Source organism: Anomaloglossus baeobatrachus, chromosome 3, assembly GCF_048569485.1.
Source record: "Anomaloglossus baeobatrachus isolate aAnoBae1 chromosome 3, aAnoBae1.hap1, whole genome shotgun sequence".
NCBI lineage: Eukaryota > Metazoa > Chordata > Amphibia > Anura > Aromobatidae > Anomaloglossus > Anomaloglossus baeobatrachus.
In genome coordinates this window covers 221101134-221120569 of record NC_134355.1, presented here as the reverse complement: position 1 = coordinate 221120569, position 19436 = coordinate 221101134, and the positions used below count along the sequence as shown (strand labels likewise).

Here is a 19436-nt window from a genome sequence, read left to right as displayed (position 1 = left end):
ATACAGTACAGACAAAACGTTTGGACACACCTTCTCATTTCTAGAAGAACTGTTAAGAGGAGACTTTGTGCAGCAGGCCTTCATGGTAAAATAGCTGCTAGAGAACAACTGCTAAGGACAGACAACAAGCAGAAGAGACTTGTTTGGGCTAAAGAACACAAGGAATGGACATTAGACCAGTGGAAATCTGTGCTTTTGTCTGATGAGTCAAAATTTGAGATCTTTGGATCCAACCACCGTGTCTTTGTAGAAAAGGTGAACGGATGGACTCTACATGGCTGGTTCCCACCGTGAAGCATGGAGGAGGAGGTGTGATGGTGTGGGGGTGCTTTGCTGGTGACACTGTTTGGGGATTTATTCAAAATTGAAGGCATTGCAGTGGCGTGCTATTCCATCCGATTTGCGTTTAGTTGGACCATCATTTATTTTTCAACAGGACAATGACCCCAAACACACCTCCAGGGTGTGTAAGGGCTATTTGACTAAGAAGGAAAGTGATGGGGTGCTACGCCAGATGACCTGGTCTCCACAGTCACCATACCTGAACCCAATCGAGATGGATTGGGGTGAGCTGGACCGCAGAGTGAAGGCAAAAGGGCCAACAAGTGCTAAGCATCTCTGGGATCTCCTTCAAAACTGTTGGAAAACCATTTCCGGTGACTACCTCTTGAAGCTCATCAAGAGAATGCCAAGAGTGTGCAAAGTAGTAATGAAAGCAAAAGGTGGCTACTTTGAAGAACCTAGAATATAAGACATATTTTCAGTCGTTTCACACTTTAAGTATTTCATTCCACATGTTTTAATTCATAGCTTTGATGCCTTCAATGTGAATCTACAATTTTCAGAGTCATGAAAATAAAGAAAACTCTTTGAATGAGGTGTGTCCAAACTTTTGGTCTGTACTGTATATGTCCATTAACAGTCCATAACCATGTCCATAACACTTTCACTGTCTCTCTCTCTCTCTCTCTTTCTTTCTCTCTCTCACTTTCGCTCTTTCTCTCGTGCTTTCTCGATTTCTCTCATGCTCTCTCGCGCTCTCTCTCGCGCTTTCTCTCTTGTGTTTTCTCTCTCTTGTGTTTTCTCTCTCTCGTGCTTTCTCTCTCGTGCTTTCTCTCTCTCGTGCGTTCTCTCTCGCTTTCTCTCTTGCGCGTGCTTTCTCTCTTGCGCGCTCTTTCTCTCTCGTGCGCACGCTCTTTCTCGTGATCGCGCTCTCTCGCATGCACGCTCTTTCTCGCGCGCGCTCTTTCTCTCTCTCGCACGCGCTCTTTCGCTCTCTCTTGCGCGCTCTTTTGCTCTCGCGCTATTTCACTCTCTCGCGTGAACGCTCTCTCGCGCGTGCGCTCTCTCTCGCGCTCCCTTGCGCGTGCGCTCTTTCTCTCTCGCGCGCTCTCTCGCACACTCTCTCTCTCGCGCGCGCTCTTTCTCTCACGCGCTCTTTCTCTCTCACGCGCTCTTTCTCTCTCACGCGCTCTTTCTCTCTCACGCGCTCTTTCTCTCTCGCGCGCACTCTCTCTCGCGCGCACTTTGTCTCTCGCGCACACTCTTTCTCTCTCGCGCACACTCTTTCTCTCTCGCGCCCTCTTTCTCTCTCGCGCACACTTTCTCTCTCGCGCGCGCGCACTCTCTCTTTCTCTTTCGCTCTCTCGCGCGCTTTCTCTTTCTCTCGCGCGCTTTCTCTTTCTCTCACGCGCTTTCTTTTTCTCTCGCGCGCTTTCTCTTTCTCTCGCGCTCTTTTGCTCTCTCTCGCGCTCGCTATCTTTCGCTCTCTCTCGCGCGCTATCTTTCGCTCTCTCGCGCGCTATCTTTCGCTCTCTCTCGCGCGCCATCTTTCGCTCCCTCTCGCGCGCCATCTTTCGCTCTCTCTCGCGCGCCATCTTTCGCTCTCTCTCGCGCGCCATCTTTCGCTCTCTCTCGCGCGCCATCTTTCGCTCTCTCTCGCGCGCCATCTTTCGCTCTCTCTCGCGCGCCATCTTTCGCTCTCTCTCGCGCGCCATCTTTCGCTCTCTCTCGCGCGCCATCTTTCGCTCTCTCGTGCGCGCCATCTTTCGCTGTCTCTCGCGCGCGCCATCTTTCGCTGTCTCTCGCGCGCGCCATCTTTCGCTGTCTCTCGCGCGCGCCATCTTTCGCTGTCTCTCGTGCGCGCCATCTTTCGCTGTCTCTCGCGCGCGCCATCTTTCGCTGTCTCTCGCGCGCGCCATCTTTCGCTGTCTCTCGCGCGCGCCATCTTTCGCTCTCTCTCGCGCGCGCCATCTTTCGCTGTCTCTCGCGCGCGCCATCTTTCGCTGTCTCTCGCGCGCGCCATCTTTCGCTCTCTCTCGCGCGCGCCATCTTTCGCTCTCTCTCGCGCGCGCCATCTTTCGCTCTCTCTCGCGCGCGCCATCTTTCGCTCTCTCGCCTGTATAGCTGAGATCTGCAGATAGTGCAGAGCAATTGAATTGTTGATCCATACAGCCCCCTAGGGGGACAAGTTTAAAAAAACAAAAAAAAACAAAATAAAAATAAATAAAAATTAAAAAAAAAATAAAAAAATGTATACATATATACACATATTTGAAATTGCCAAGTTCAGAAAAGCCCGATCTAACAAAATATAAAATCAATTAATCTAATAATAATAATGCTAATTTTATTCACTTGTGTAGCGCTGTTGATTCCACGGCGCTTTGCATGCATCGGCGACACTGCCCCCATTGGAGCTCACAATCTAGAGTCCCTAATCTGATTGTTAAATTTCGTAGCAGCAAAAAAAAAAATAAATAAAAACCAAACGCCCAAAATTACGCTTTTGGTCACCGCATGTTATGCGCAAAATCCAATAACAGGCGTTCAAAAGTAGCATCTGCGCAAAATGGTACCATTAAAAAATGTAAACTCGAGACGCAAAATAAGCCGTCATTGAGCCATAGATCCCAAAATGAGAACGCTACGGGTTTCGGAAAATGGCGCAAAACGTACGCCACTTTTATTGGGCAATCTTGTTAACACCATCAGGAGTAGTTCTGGTTAACCCCACGTTTGTACAACGACAGGATGTAACACAGCAGCGCCCCGACTTACACAGGGACATGTTCTACTGCGGTGTATCACAGCTGGGAACTCACCTAACCCAGATACAGTTTAAAAAAAAAAAAAAAAAAAAATTTGGGCAAACGAATACGTCGATATCTGATCCCTAATATCAGCGGACCAAAACACAGTCAACAAAGAAAGGTGAGTCAATGACCGTCAATTCGCAAAAAAACCCACAAGAAAAACACTGTAGCCAAGATCATAAATAATTGTTTGCAGGCTTTCTGTGTTCTGGGGTGCGTGATGGGTCAGAAGCACCCCGAACGCTGCTCAGAACTCTTCACGTACTGCAATACCATTTTTAACTCCTATAAAACCCATGGGGGTTCTGCGTGGTGGAAGTACTACAAAGAATTTAGAAGATGCTTGGCACTCCAACCGTTGGGGCGTTAAGGCCACCGATTTGTGGCTCAGACTTATGATGGCGCAAAAAAGTCCCAGCAGTCTTTTCCATACTTTTTTTCCCACCACGCTACACCGGGAGCTGCAAAAGTCCGCAGACCAGGTTGCTGCTGGCTCTTCAACGAAGGCCATTGCAGGTTTCAAGGACTCCGCAAATACAAGCACGAATGCTCATCGTGCGGAGGCAATCACACCTCCTCCAAATGCGATAAGCAACTAGACAGGCGTCACACTAAAAATGCACCACCAGGTCCCAAAGACTCCAGTGAACGTGCACGAGGTGGAGCCATTGCTAGAACGTTACCCCAATAAGGCTGCGGCCAACGCTATTAGCGACGGTTTCAACCACGGTTTCTTTCTCCCCTTTATGTTCTCCTCAGAACCAACCTTCGCCCCCAACCTCAAATCGGCCCGGGACCTCCCACAGGTCCTGGAGAACAAACTACTGAAGGAAGTGGCGTTAGGCCGACTAGCAGGCCCATTTATAGATTTACCATTCTCAAACCCTCGCGTTTCACCCCTAGGGATAGTGCCTAAGAAAGAAAAGGGTGATTTTCTCCTCCTACACCACTTGTCCTTCCCGGCTGGGCGGTCAGTCAATGATGGCATCCCCACAGAGGACTCAGCAGTTTCCTACGCGTCTTTTGACAAAGCGGGCGCACTTGTGTGAAAAGCAGGGTAAGGAGCACTAATGGCAAAATCGGACATAGCATCCGCCTTTCGCCCGCTACTAGTGCACCCCGATTGTCACCACCTGCGAGGGTGCTATTTCAACAAAAAATTCTTTTACGATATGTGTCTTACCATGGGTTGCTCCATATCCTGCTCTCACTTCGAGCTCTTCAGCTCTTTCCTGGAATGGGTGGTTAAGGACGTAGCAAAGAATAAATCGGTCACCCATTATTTGGATGATTTCCTGTTCGTTTTCCCCCGCCAACTCTGAAGCATGCTCAACCGTGTTAAAATCTGTCCAGGTCATAGCGGACAAGTTTGGGTTTCCGCTGTCGGCTGAAAAAACAGTTGGCCATGTGACCTGCCTTTCCATTTGAGAATCGAAATAGGCTCAATTATCATGATGTTTCGGCTACCACTCGGAAAGGTTGAAAAAACCACATCGCTCATTGACGGGTTCTGCGCCGTTCACAAGGTAACCCTGGCGCAAATGCAATCTCTATTAGGCTTGCTCGCCTTTGCCTGTAGAGTCATGCCCATGGGAAGGGTCTTTTCCCGGAGGCTCTGCCTGGCCACTAGGAGCATAACTGCCTCCCATCAAAGGATTCGCATCACCAGTGCTTTACGTGAATACCTGGGTGTATGGAGGTCCTTCATAGCTACTTACAATGGGCGTTCGTGTTTCCAGGAACAGGAAGTTTTCAGCGCTGATATATCTCTATTTTCGGATGCTGCCGGGTCCACCGGATTCGGAGTTTACCTTGGCCCCAATTGGTACGCTAATCGCTAGACCAACACATGGCACCTGTCTGGGTGGACAAAAACCATCACTTTACTCGAGCTGTTCCCTATAATAGTAGCTACAACTCTTTGGGCAGAAAAGTTGGCGAACAATCGGATCCACTTCTGGACTGACTACATAAGTGTCGTCCACGCCGTTAACCACCTCGCATCTTCCTCACCACCGGTGATCAGCTTGCTACGATACTTAGTTCTCAAGTGCCTTGAACATAATATCTGGGTCAAGGCCAGCCACATACCGGGGATTGAGAACACTATCGATGATGCCTTATTACGTTTGATTTTCAGAAGTTTCGAGCATTGCACCCAGAATCTGACAACAATGGCCAAAAGTGTCCACAGTCCCTCTGGACGGTCCCCGTGGACAGTTGATTCCACTGGTTAAGGCATCCCTTGCTCCATCAACGTGGCATTTGTATGGTAAGGCTTGGGACAAATGATTTCAATATAGTTCAACCGCTGCCTAGCCAGGTGTCCGTGGTTTTCTTAGCAATTCCGTTGCTCAATTCATAACGCATCTACATACCAGTGGCTTATCGGGCACAGTAGCGTAGTAGCGGCTTGCAGGAATAGCCTCTCACTTTCAGGTTCGTGGATGGACCGATGTCACCAAGGCCTTTCTGTTCAAACAGGCCGTTAAAGGCTGGAAGCGCTGGTGCACGGAGAGCAGGAAGGCCATTTCATTCGCCATCCTTTCCGGCATAATAAACCAGCTAGGCGACGTTTGCACCAATGACAGCGAGGTCCTCTTGTTCTCGGCCGCCTTCTCGCTCGCATTCTTCGGAGCCTTGACGGTCAGCGAATTAGTTAGCAGGTCCCTAGGTCGCCTCGGTGGTCTGCTACGCGACAATGTTATAGTTTGCAATGGTGGAGTACGGGTTTACATAAGGCGCTCCAAAACAGATCAGCTCGGTAGATGAGTTTGGTTCCCTATTCTCCCGTTTTCCGGGTTCCTGTGTCCCATCCTTACCTTGCAGCGACACTTAGTCTCGGGTTTACCACAAATTCTTCTTGGAGCATGCAGAGGGATCCCGCTCACGGCGACACAACTTTCAGCATTGCTCAAAATGTCTATTTCTGCACTCCTTCCGCATCGACACGACAACCGAGGCAGCAAGGGCCAGATTCATACCTATCCATGCAGTCCTGTAGTTCCCTGCCACCAGTTGTCCACTGTTTGGCACGTTTATATATTACACACAAAAAAATAAATAAATAAATAAATTGATAAATAAATATATGTATATCATTTCGGTTATCTAAGCACCTTCAAACCTAAAGAAACATTAATACAATGATGTTTACTGACATGATGATGGAAAATGTTTTGCATACAAGAGAGGGAACAGTTTTTCTTTTAGATCTGTCGAGACCTAGCATCTGGATCCTAGGTCACTCACACATATTCTGGGCAGCACGGCGGGCCGAGTCAAGACCGGGTGGAAGCATGTGGGGAGTTTGTGACCTCAAGTTTCACTGGAGAAGAGTTCGGGGCCTGGCCTGGGCCCAGGTCCTGCCCGTGGTAGTGAGCATGTCGAGAGTAGCCACTGGCCCAGTAGTGCTGGTCATTCACGCTGGTGGAAATGACCTGGTAAATGTGAGGATTCAGGATCTGCTTGCGGTCATGCAAGTGGTCCTAGATAATTTCAGCAACTTCTTTAGCAACGTAGTGGTGGTATGGTCCAGTATATTACCGAGATTGAGTTGGACAGGGGCAAGGAACATAGCAGCTGTGGAAAGGTCAAGGCGACAATGTTATAGTTTGCAATGGTGGAGTACGGGTTTACATAAGGCGCTCCAAAACAGATCAGCTCGGTAGATGAGTTTGGTTCCCTATTCTCCCGTTTTCCGGGTTCCTGTGTCCCATCCTTACCTTGCAGCGACACTTAGTCTCGGGTTTACCACAAATTCTTCTTGGAGCATGCAGAGGGATCCCGCTCACGGCGACACAACTTTCAGCATTGCTCAAAATGTCTATTTCTGCACTCCTTCCGCATCGACACGACAACCGAGGCAGCAAGGGCCAGATTCATACCTATCCATGCAGTCCTGTAGTTCCCTGCCACCAGTTGTCCACTGTTTGGCACGTTTATATATTACACACAAAAAAATAAATAAATAAATAAATTGATAAATAAATATATGTATATCATTTCGGTTATCTAAGCACCTTCAAACCTAAAGAAACATTAATACAATGATGTTTACTGACATGATGATGGAAAATGTTTTGCATACAAGAGAGGGAACAGTTTTTCTTTTAGATCTGTCGAGACCTAGCATCTGGATCCTAGGTCACTCACACATATTCTGGGCAGCACGGCGGGCCGAGTCAAGACCGGGTGGAAGCATGTGGGGAGTTTGTGACCTCAAGTTTCACTGGAGAAGAGTTCGGGGCCTGGCCTGGGCCCAGGTCCTGCCCGTGGTAGTGAGCATGTCGAGAGTAGCCACTGGCCCAGTAGTGCTGGTCATTCACGCTGGTGGAAATGACCTGGTAAATGTGAGGATTCAGGATCTGCTTGCGGTCATGCAAGTGGTCCTAGATAATTTCAGCAACTTCTTTAGCAACGTAGTGGTGGTATGGTCCAGTATATTACCGAGATTGAGTTGGACAGGGGCAAGGAACATAGCAGCTGTGGAAAGGTCAAGGCGACACGTTAATATGTGGATCGCCAAATTTATAGCGTCAGGAAGAGGGATAGTGCTAGGACACGAGATGCTGGAATCAGAGGTCAGCCGTTTGGTGCTAGAGTGGTTTTAGCCTTAATGATATAGGCCTAGACATTTTCCTGTTGGACATTAAGGACGGGGTTGAGCGGGCCATAAGGGCCCTGTGTGGGGGTTGCAGCTTAGGCTTGGGCCTTCGCCACTCCGTGGCCGGTGGAAGAGGGATTTGGTGAGAGCCAACCTGCCACGGACGGCCATAGGCATCGGACCTCCTCCCTCAGGTTTAAGGCGGATTTGTGCCTGTGGTTAAAACTGTGGCCAAAATATCAAGCAACCCCCTTTTATATCAAAATTGAATGGTGTTACGTGGATACCTTCAATAAAGTACAAAAGAAAGATATTACATGTGTGGTCTCATTCATTGCGCGGTGGGGAGGGGGAACCGGTGGGTGGGTCTCGGCAGTCAAGGCCTCGTGCACATGTTCAGTATTGGTGAGTAGTTACCTCAGTATTTGTAAGGCCTCGTGTACTGTACATGTTCAGTATTGGTGAGGTTTTTTTTTACCTCAGTATCTGTAAGGCCTCGTGCACACGCTGAAAATTTAAGTATGTGTTTGCAGTATTTGCTAAACTATGTTCACGCAGGGTGTTTTTGCTCAGTTTTTTGCATTTTAATTTTTTTTTGTAATAGTCTTGTTTACAGATTAAAGTTGGACTGTTCAGTATTCTGCCTTAGTGTATTTTTTGTTTTTTTTTAATTTAAAATGAAGGGTATATTTATTAGATTAGTGAATGTTTTTTAGGTTAAAGTTTCGGCAGCTATTCAGAAATCTGTTTCAAGGGTATGATGATGACCCTGTCACATGACCCTGTCACATGACCCTGTCACATGACCCTGTCACATGACCCTGTCACATGACCCTGTCACATGACCCATATGTAGGGATGGGGGCCCAGAGTTCCTGAACAGCCCGGGGCCCTGGTTACCCTTAATCGGCCCCTGTTTGTACCAACATTTTCCATGCTTTTGCATTAGACTGCCTTACACCGTACATAGTGGACCAGCCATTCAGATGTACTGTATATGAAAATGTGTCAGTCATTTGCAAGTGCCAAAAGAATAGTTTCTAAAGCTATTCCTATAGAAATGCTCTTTTTTTCCTAGTTTAGTCTTTTGAGATCACTAAATTGAGGCACTTCTACACTTTAAGCTATGCTCTACAGACCTTCAGTATTTTAAATCACCAGTATTATTGGTAGATATGTGACATTCATTGCTAATGGCGATAAGGTCTCATTAAATCCTGGACAATAATTTTTCATTCACCATCAGTTTGAGTGACAGTCTGCAAGGTTATATGAAGACAAATGTCTGTTTTTTTATTTTTTTTTTGTTTTAAATTAATTTCACCTCATCATATGTTGTGGCACAGACCTAAAAGGGCCCCTGTGCAAGAACAGTATATGGGCCCTTTGCAGTCAAAGGCTATGTGTCCACGTTGCTTTTTACCTGCTTTTTACCTGCTTTTTTGCTGCTTTTTCAACTGCAGCGTTTAATGCCAAAATAGATGTGTTCTGCTTTTCAAGCAAAGTCTATGGGAATTTGGGTTTCTTGTGCCCACTATGCAGTTCAAACTGCAGCCTTTTTGTGGCAGAACTTTGGACAAAAACTCAGCTTTGCAGTTCAAAACCCAAATGGCAAAAACAATTGACATGTCAATTGTTATTGCCATTTGCGTTTTGAACTGCAAAGCAGAGTTTTTGATCAAATTTCTGCCACAAAAAGGCTGCAGTTTGAACTGCATAGTGGGCACAAGAAACCCAAATTCCCATAGACTTTGCTTGAAAAGCAGAACACATCTATTTTGGCATTAAACGCTGCAGTTGAAAAAGCAGCAAAAAAGCAGGTAAAAAGCAGGTAAAAAGCAACGTGGACACATAGCCAAAGAGCTCATCAAAATGCACAATTCCACATGCTTTAGAGGTAGAAATTAGTGCCCTTACTTCTTGGGCCCCTGTGCAGCTGCACATGTTACCCTGTGTTGTGGTTTGTTGGCATTTATCAGCATTTTATACTTTTTGTCTAGTAGCAGTAGTGATTTGAAGAGGAAAAAAAAGTCAAGAAGGTGCATGAAGAGCCCTATTAAGCTATGTGCACATGCTGCGTTATTTTCCGCGTTTTTGCATGTTTTTCGATAGTGTTTTTGCTCTAAAAACTGCATGAATCTTCTTCCTCAGCAAAGTCTGAGATCTCATTTTTGCTGTCCGCACAGTGTAGTTTTGTTTTCTTTTTTTGCTGCATTTTTGTGGTGACCACAAAGATGCAACATGTCAATTCTTTTTGCGTTTTTTCCCTGTGTTTTTCACCCATTGAATTGAATGGAGAAAAACGCAGCTCAAAACGTACAAAAATGCATGCTTTTTTTTATGCGTTTTAGCCGCAAGTGCGTTTTTGTGCGGTTTTTTTTTTTGGGGGCCAAAAACGCTGCATCTTTGTGGTCACAAAAAAAGCAGCGTGCGCACATAGCCTAAAAATGTGCATGTGTAAATATATAAATGTGTATATTGAAATATACAGTACATATTTTTTTTTCTTTCTTTAGGAGTTCAGTGCCTATGTTCAACAAATAAAATATGGAATAGTTAGAATTGAAACCGCTTTACCAAGAGTTTATGAGTTGGCTGCTGGAGGGACAGCAGTTGGAACTGGGCTAAATACTAGAATTGGATTTGCTGAAAAAGTTGCTTCCAAAGTATCCGAACTTACAGGTATATTTTGAAGAGTTGTGGGTTGTTGTTTTTTTTTTTTTTTTTAAATAGTTGTAATTTTTTGTGTGAAGTATACCCTAATTTTTATAATTAATAATTTTTATCAAATTTTGTCTTTTATTCCCTTCACGACCTATGACATGGCTACTTCATGGCAATCATACAGGAATAGGATCTGGCGCTTTGCTTACATGACAGCTGAGACCCGGCTCTCTCAGCTAGGAGCCGTGCCTGCACCGCCTTGGGCTGTTTAAACCCCTAATTGCAGTGATTGATATCCATCACACCATTTAGGAGGCTATAAAAGGGAATTCTCATCCTCACCTGTCCAGTTGGCACGCTGGTGACATCATTGTGAGGGCCCTATTGTTGCCTTGGCAACTCGAGGTTATGATGACTACCTTCGGGTCAGCCATAAGCATAGTCTAAAATGCTTCTGTCAGCGCAGCACTGGCAGGTGTAATGCATTGCCATGCTTGTGCATGGCAATACATTATATCGGCGATGAGAGTAATGAAAGTTTAAGTATGGACTTTGCACTTTACTCAATAATAGTTTCTAATCACATAAAGCATATTGGCAAACTAGGGAAAAACTGTGTAACAAATTATGTAGTCTATTTCCTCCGAATAGTCCCTTTTGAAAATTAAAGTGCTAAAATCTTGGAAGCAGCAATCCTAAAAGTCAAAAGTGGCTCTTTAACAAGCCTTTTCATATGACCTAGGATTTATGCCAGATCAGAACCTCGATTGCAATTTGCATCTCCCCTTAGACCCCACTTAAGCTTCTCATAAACCTGCAAATTGAGGTTCTGATCTGGCATAAATCATATTTCCCCGACGTAGCCGCGGCAATACGCGTGGGGCTCTGCTACATTACCCACTCCCCTTGATTCTCCCCCCCCCCCTTCCACTCTCCCACAGGATTCACTCCATTTGCATCTTACCTGCTCGGCTAGGTACTATGTGGTGTCATGCACTTCTATTTGGTGGACTGCACAGCTTTCCATCTATTTAACTCATTGCTGGCTTTCTGCATTTGGATGGTCCAATACACTGGGTAATGTTATTTTCCAGGTCTTCCCTCATGACCGCACCACAGGAGGTTGCTCCATATCCTCTGTAGGGACAGGAATACACGCAATATGTTAAAAGCCCCTCCCACCCCATTCCCACAAGCATAGCATGCAAGAGGAGATCCTACTTACAGGCCCAGGGGAGCAGTAATGTTTCGTGCTGCCTCCTCCCTGGTGAAGCGGGTCTGCGGCTGATACCATGGGACTGTGCCCTCAGCCAGGCTGGTCTGAGCGGGAGCTCCTAGCATGTGCCGCTTCTGTCAACACGGGGGCACTCGGCGCCTTGCTCCAGCGTGCCTGCCGATGTCTGCGTGTGCACCGCTAGTGCGGTCCTTCCTTCCGGGTATGCGCAGGAACGGTCGCTTCCGGGTCACGCGAGGACACTTCCAGTGCTGCTGCAGGAGGCGGCATGTCAGAACCACATGGAGCGAGGAGACTGGGACGACATGGAACTGGTATAGTATAAGAGGGGGGGTGGGGGCAGAGTGCCTTTTGTCCCCTGCTTGTCTTTGCACATGGAGGGTTCACAGAAGTCTGATGCTCCCCCAGAGTCGCCCGCGATTCCGGTAATTAAAACCCTATTTCTCCTCAGTGGGGTCTATTGGGCCATTGTAATGGGTGCCTATACATATCTTTTTTCCCCCAGGACAGGGACTCCCCTCCGGCCCCTGCTGCAGACAAGAAAAAGGATTTGGCTAAAAAAGCCGTTGCTAAATACAAAAGATGTCCCAATTGCAAATGCAAGTTGGCAGACTCTTACTTAAATCGTCTGTGTGCCATATGTATCTCATCCCTGCTTAATGAAGAACAGGCGTCCCTTCTGTCTAACATGTGCAGTATCATTAAAGAAGAAGTCCATGCATCCGTGGCATTCCTGACTACTTCAGCCCAGGCCCAGGGAAAGCGGAAGAGGCCCAGAATGGAGGTGGAACCATCATCTCTCGGTCGTCCTCTGCTTTAGAGTTGGATGTGGAGCCCGGGTCGTCACCTACCAGGCATGTAAAGAAATCCTACCGGTTTGACTCCAAAGATACGGAGGCTCTCCTGCGCTTAGTCCGCCGAACCATGCAGATTGATGAGGAAGTGGATCCAACTTCTGTCCAGGATCAGATGTTTGCAGGTCTGCGGTCCAGACGTTCTCAAGTTTTTCCCATGAATGATCATTTGAAGGACATGATCATGGAAGAATGGGATAAGGTGGAAAAAGGTGCCTTCGTCCCTCTTAAATTTAAGAATCGTCTGCCCTTCAATGCGGAAGATGTGAAATTCTGGGACACTATTCTAGTGATTGACGTTCCAATAGTGAAGGTTCTTAAGAAGACGTCTATTCCGTTCGATGACTCGTCTGGTCTAAAGGATGCAATGGACCGAAAAGCTGATTGTCTTTTGAAGAAGGCCTGGAAAGCTTCGTCTGTTTCCATGAAAACCAACATCGCCGTGTGATGGGGTCTTTCTCCCATATCATGCAATCAACAGAGTGAGAGATGGCTGTACAATCCAAAGAGCATTTATTCCAAGCAAAATCAGACTGTCCATAACATAATCCACCATACAGAAGGATAAAAACCACGAATATAGTCTAGTAAGCAATAAATGTCCAGGTCTCTTTGAGGAGCCGCACCTTCAGCTCTGAGAATCAATCTTCATCCTTCTCTCTTCAAGTTTTCCAACAGACTGATAAATCCCCCAGGTAAGCAGAAGGGTTACTGGATTGTAGGCCCACCTCCCCCCACACCTAGGGACAAACACTACAGGGAGTGATTACCTACAGACAATACAATGTACACACAAGCAATACAAATAATTGACCGTGAACCACGCCTAAACATGAACCCACACAAAATGGTACATAACCCACAATATCCCACCATCACAACCTCTCCCTCCTTTTTAATAAGTGAGTATGCCATGAGGTCTACACAGACCTCTGGCCACCTCACTTAAGTCCATGTTGCTTAGCTGTGGATAGTCCCTTGTACAACGGTAGGGTTGGAAGGACAAGCTTCCCTTTGTGTCCTCCTTCACTCAAACTGTGTTTCCTGCACCCACAAATCGGCATTGTAGATCTCCCACATAATTTCCTTGGAGAATATCTGCAGGCAGGCCGCTCATCACCCAAACCACATATTGCTTGACCCCAAAGTCAAAGTCCAGATCTACAGTTGCCTTTGGGATATTCCTCCTTTGTCCTCCAGCCAGTTCAATAACAATCCCTGGTCCATGATGTATCCCCTCTGACCGAACCACTTGGGGATCAACTATTGTGAGAAATGCCCCAGAGTCACAAAATCCCACGACTCTCTGTCCATCCAGCACAACCTCCTGTAAGTGCTTACTTTGATGGTGAGAGGGACTTGGGGCTGTGGCTCGCACCCCATAAACGCCTAGTGGCCGACCATGATTGTCTGAGTCATTACGCAAGTCCAATTGAAGGGGTGAGAACTCTTCCTACCTTGTATCTGGCTGTAGAGAATGAACAGGTCGATTTGGTACCAGATCACTCCTCAATCGACCAGCAGGGCAAGTGTTTTGCAAATGCCCAGGCTGCCCACATCGATAACATCTCCTCTGTGTCATACTCCTTCTAATGTACATTCTGGAGAAGGCAGTAGGAGAACTTGGTGACAAAGGCCCAAGGCCATACACTCCAACAGGGGCATCTATGGTACAGGAGTCAGCGGTACACTCCACTGGAGGTGGTTGTACTTCTTCCTTAGACGAAATGGAATGCACAAAATGCACCGGACGAGATGGAGGTGTGTGGGGGTCCCTCCGAGTCATCCTTGCGGGACAACTGGATTGCAAGTGCCCAAGTTGCCCGCACCCATAACATCTACTTTCTGTGATTCCCCCAGGGCGTGGTCGGAACTGTTGGGGCCCAGGATTGTGAGCCGTGGTTGTCATCGGCCTGTGGCTGGTTGGAGGTACAGATATAACTGGAGAGGGCCGGGGAGCAGGCTGTGTCTTATTGTCCAGAAGCCCTCTCCATTGCGGTCAGATAGTAAGGGCCTCATTAGCCAGGGCAGCAGCTCTATCCAATGTGCACGGTGTGCGCTCTCTAAGCCACTCCGTATTTCTGAGGGACACTTGTAAAGAAATTGTTCTATAAGAAATAACTGCATAACGTCTTTCACAGTGAAGGCGTCTTCTGCTTACAGCCATCTCCGATATGCCTGGGACATCTTATGGGCATACATTCTAAACGATCCCCCGTGGTGCATGGGAGGTCTCGGAACTGTGCCCTATGTGAGTCTGGGGTGATAGCATGGTAATCCAGGATAGTCCACTTTACACTGTTGTAATCCCTGTTCTGCTGTGAGTCAGTGGTGCGATTAAGCCTCTACCAGGCTTCCGTTCAAGAGTCCCACTAGCAAACTCGCCGAGCTAGAATGGGGAACCTCCATCATAACACACTGCTGCTCAAAGTCCTTGAGGAACTCTTCCACATCTCCGGAAGCCTCATCAAATGGCTTGAAGTCCGCCCGGGTGATCCTTACAGGCTCCCGGATCGCTGGGTTTACGCTCCAACTCACATTATTCTCTCTATCTGATTTTATTGCTTCTTGTCTCCTCTGTGCTCGGCGAGCAGCCTCCTCCTTATACTGCTGAGCTACACCGGGGCCAAAAGCTGTCATCTATTCTTCGAACCACACCAACCACTGGCTTTTTGGGGCAGGGAACCCTATTCCCAGTGCTTGTCCATCAGACATCTGTAAGGAGGTGGACTGGCTCGCACCCACCAGTAGATCAATTAAGGCCTCTCTACTCAGTCCATGGTGGTTCAGGGACAGATCTCTGGCTCTCTCATGTAGACTGGATGTGGTCTAGTCTCTGTACTCTGTGGGTGGATCTCCATTAGGCTGTGCTCTGTTGATCCTACCGCTGCCAACAGAGCGAGAGATGGCTGTACAATCCAAAGAGCATTTATTCCAAGCAAAATCAGACGGTCCATAACATAATCCACAATACAGAGGATAAAAAACACGAATATAGTCCAGTAAGCTATAAATGTCCAGGTCTCTTTGAGGAGCCGCACCTTCAGCTCTGAGAATCAATGTTCATCCTTCTCTCTCCAAGTTTTCCAACAGACTGACAATTCCCCCAGGTAAACAGAAAGGTTACTGGATTGTAGGCCCACCTCCCCCCACACCTAGGGACAAACACTACAGGGAGTGATTACCTACAGACAATACAATGTACACACAAGCAATACAAATAATGCACAGTGAACCACGCCTAAACATGAACCCAAACAAAATGGTACAGAACCAACAATATCCCACCATCACAAACCGCTGCATCAGTGGCTAGATCCATGGCCCTGTTGCTGAATGACTTGGAAGACCAGGTCAAGGGCGGTACTCCTCGGGATACCATCCTGGAATCCCTACCTCTTCTGAAGATGGCCACTGCTTTTCTGGCTGATGCCTCAGCAGAGACTGTTAGATTTTCAGCCAAGAATAACGGTTTATCTAACACTGCCAGACGTGCCCTATGATTGAGGACTTGGTAAGGGGATTTAGATTCCAAAAAGAAGTTGTGCTCTATCCCCTTCTCAGGGCTCAGAGTCTTTGATCCAGTTCTCGATGAGGTTTTTGACAAAGCCTCTGATACAAAGAAGGGTTTTCCAGAGGAAGCCCATAAATCCGAGCCCTTTCGGATGTCCTTTCCTCAGCATAGACGGCACTTTCGAGGGAAAAGAGGCTCCCAGGGGTGGGGTTATAACAGCAGAGATAAGAAACAGTGTACAGGTGCAGTCGGTCACCAATAACCCATGACCCCTTTCCACAATCTCAGAAGGGTACCGTATAGAATGTTCCTGTCTCCCTCCTCAGCGTTTCTGTATCACTCAGGGCTCTCCCGCCTCTGTCTTTTTTGGGTAGATGTGGCCGTCCTCTTAGATATAGGAGCAGTCATTCTAGTCCCTCTAGACCAACATTTTCAGGGTCATTATTCTTCCCTGTTCTCTGTAAGAAAGCCCTCAGGAAAGTTCCGCACAGTTATCAACCTCAAGCCCCTAAATCAGTGGGTTCTCTACAGAAAGTTTTGAATGGAGTCCATTCGCTCGGCCATTCCCCTTATAGAACAGGGAGCGGTGATGTGTACGCTAGACTTGTGGGATGCGTATTACCATCTTCCTATTCATCCGTTCAGTCAGAAGTTTCTCAGATTCTCTCTCCACTACGGCTCAGTCACTCTCCACTACCAGTTCCGGTGCCTTCCATTTGGCCTCTCTTCAGCACCCCGAATATTTACGAAAGTAGTGACAGACATGGTGGTTTACCTTCATCTACAGGACGTAGTGGTTGTTCCATACCTCGATGGCTTCTTCCTGATTGCAAGATCCGTTCCGGAGATGGAGCATCATCTTCAAGCCACTGGCGGTGTCCTTTGAAAATTGGGCTGGATCCTGAACGAGGAAAAGTCCTGCTTGCAGCCAGAAACATTCAGACTGTTCCTGGGAGTCTTGCTGGATTCCATCAGTCAGACCTCTTTTTTTTGCCCATGGACAATGTGGTAGCCATCTCCCAGGAAAGAAGTGTGTTTTCAGAGAAGGAAAAGGTCTCCATCCACCAGGCTATGAGAGTGCTGGGGCTGATGACTTTTTGTATAGGAATCGTACGTTGGAGTTAGTTTCACTCAAGACCGCTGCAGAAGAACATACTTGCCATCTCTGCAAGACACAAAACTTAACTCGATTAAAACATCGAACCTGACCAGAGGCGTTGAGTGGGTATTTGATCTGAGTATTCCTATCACGACGGACGCAAGCCGCTTCAGCTGGGGTGCCAAGGTGGATCACTACTATCTCCAGGGGACTTAGCCTCCAGCGGTCCAGTCGAAGTCGTCCAACTTCCGGGAGCTGAGGGCAGTCCTAGAAGCCCTTTGTCTCAGCATGCCTTCTCTACAAGGTCAACATATAAAAATTTACTCGGACAACATCACGAAGATCTCTCTTTTCTCCATTAACAGGGCGGATCCCGACATCCGAGTTTACAAAGGCTGGCAGAAGACATCTTCCTCCTTCTGGAGGCCACTGTATCTTCAGTTTCCGCGCTTCATCTCCGGGGATTGGATAACAAGGAGGCTGATTATCTCAGTCGTCGTCAAATGAGAGCATTGAAGTGGACCCTGAATTCAGCCGTGTTTCACAGCCTAGCTGCAGATGGGGTCAACCATGCCTAAACCTGTCACTAAAGATATCTACCATAAGATCTGGAAAGTTTTCTGTACTTTTATGGGTACCTACCAGACGGAGCAGACTGAGCCCAATATCTCCAGCATTCTGGATTTTCTCCAGGTAGGCTTTAATAAAGGGTTAAAACCAAGTACCTTGAAAGTGCAGGTGGCAGCTTTTCGCGTGTTCCTCGAGACTCAGATAGCCGCTCCTCCCTGGATACTGAGGTACATGAAAGCCGTTCAGCGACTACGACCCACTTTGAAAAGTACATCTAATCCTTGGGATCTGAATCTGGTCCTGAACTTTCTATGTTGCCAGCCTTATTCCGCGAACTCTGACCTGGATATCAAACAGCTTTCCCTGAAAACAATCTTTTTGGTAGCAATCACTTCCACTAAAGGCCCCGTTACTCGCTACGATTTATCTGACGATATGTCGTCGGGGGGTCACGGTTTTCATGACGCACTTCCGTCATCGTTAGCTACGTCATTGCGTGTGACATTTGTGAGCAACTCCGAATGATCTTTAAAAATAGCGAAAATCGTTGACACGTCGTTCAGTTTTAAAAAATTGTTCGTCGTTTGGAACGCAGCAGACATATTGCTACGTTTGAGACCCTGCCAACGACTAACAACCTCGTTAGTGCGTCCGTCATCAGCGACGTGGGCGTGTCGTTACGAGCAATGCTCCACGCCTCCTCCGCTCTGATTGGTGTCACGCCAGGGTGTATGCTATGGACAATTATACGCCTCTGTCATTGCCGGAATTGTTAGGAGGAATGCTGTGTGACGGTGTCCACATGACCGCCTTGGTCAAACAATGTATCGCTGAACGATGTTGCGTCGTTTGTGAGATGGGTATGTGTGACCGCTACAAAACAACCTATGAGCAATCTTGGCAAATCGTAGCAACGATCTGGGCATGTCACATCGCTAACGAGATCGCTAGCGATATCGTTGTGTGTAAATCGGCGTTTAGCGAATAGGGGAACTGCAGGCTCTCTCCATCGAAGACCCATACCTTCAAGTGAGAGAAGATTGCGTGGTCCTATGGCTGGATCCTTCTTTTTCTCCAAAAGTCGTTTCTGCCTCTACACTCAGTCAGGAGATTGTGCTACCATCCTTTTGTTCATCTTCCAGAATGCAAAGGAGCAGGAGCTACATTCCTTGGATGTTCTAGAGGTGCTATTGGCCTATTTGGAGGCAACCCAGAGCTAGAGAGTGGATTCTCATTTGTTCATTCAGTTTGCAGGGAAGAACAAAGGCTGGAAGGCATCTAAATCTAGCTTGGCTAGATGGGTTAGATCTATGATTCAGTTGGCCTATTCCTCAGCTAACATTCCTCTGCCGGGGGTTATCAGGGCCCATTCCACTTGGCACTTTACACTTCCTGGGCAGCTAGAGCAGGGGCTTCCCTTGATCAGATTTGTGCTGCAGCTACTTGGTCAGTCCATCTACATTTTGTAAGCATTACAAATTGTATGTTATTTCAAATCAAAAACTGGCTTTTGGTAGAAAGGTCCTTCATGCAGTTGTCCCACCCTAAGATGGTTTATTGGCTATACTTGTTACGTCACCACCGGAGTCCGCTCCAGTGACTTCTACTCCGATTGCCAGGCGACGCCGTGTTCCTGCCGTGGATAGTGCTGGTGATGGCAGAGGAGTCGATGCCAGCGGCGCCGGTGGACGCAGGCTCCGCTCATCCACTGGGCTGGGTTTCCTGGGGATCTGCAGTACCACTGGCTGACTATAGGTTTCGTGTGTCTTCCAGCTGAAGTTACCATTATTCATGAACAAC

General features: G+C 47.3%; 1 protein-coding gene across 2 annotated transcripts in view; it reads left to right on the top strand.

Annotated features, from left to right (window-relative positions):
• FH (fumarate hydratase) overlaps positions 1 to 19436 on the top strand; it is a 280161-nt gene that overhangs the window by 191125 nt on the left and 69600 nt on the right. For both annotated transcript variants that reach the window (XM_075338213.1, XM_075338212.1), the window contains one exon: positions 10218 to 10383. In XM_075338213.1, coding sequence (XP_075194328.1) covers positions 10218 to 10383 — 166 coding nt within the window. The remainder of the gene's footprint in view (positions 1 to 10217; positions 10384 to 19436) is intronic.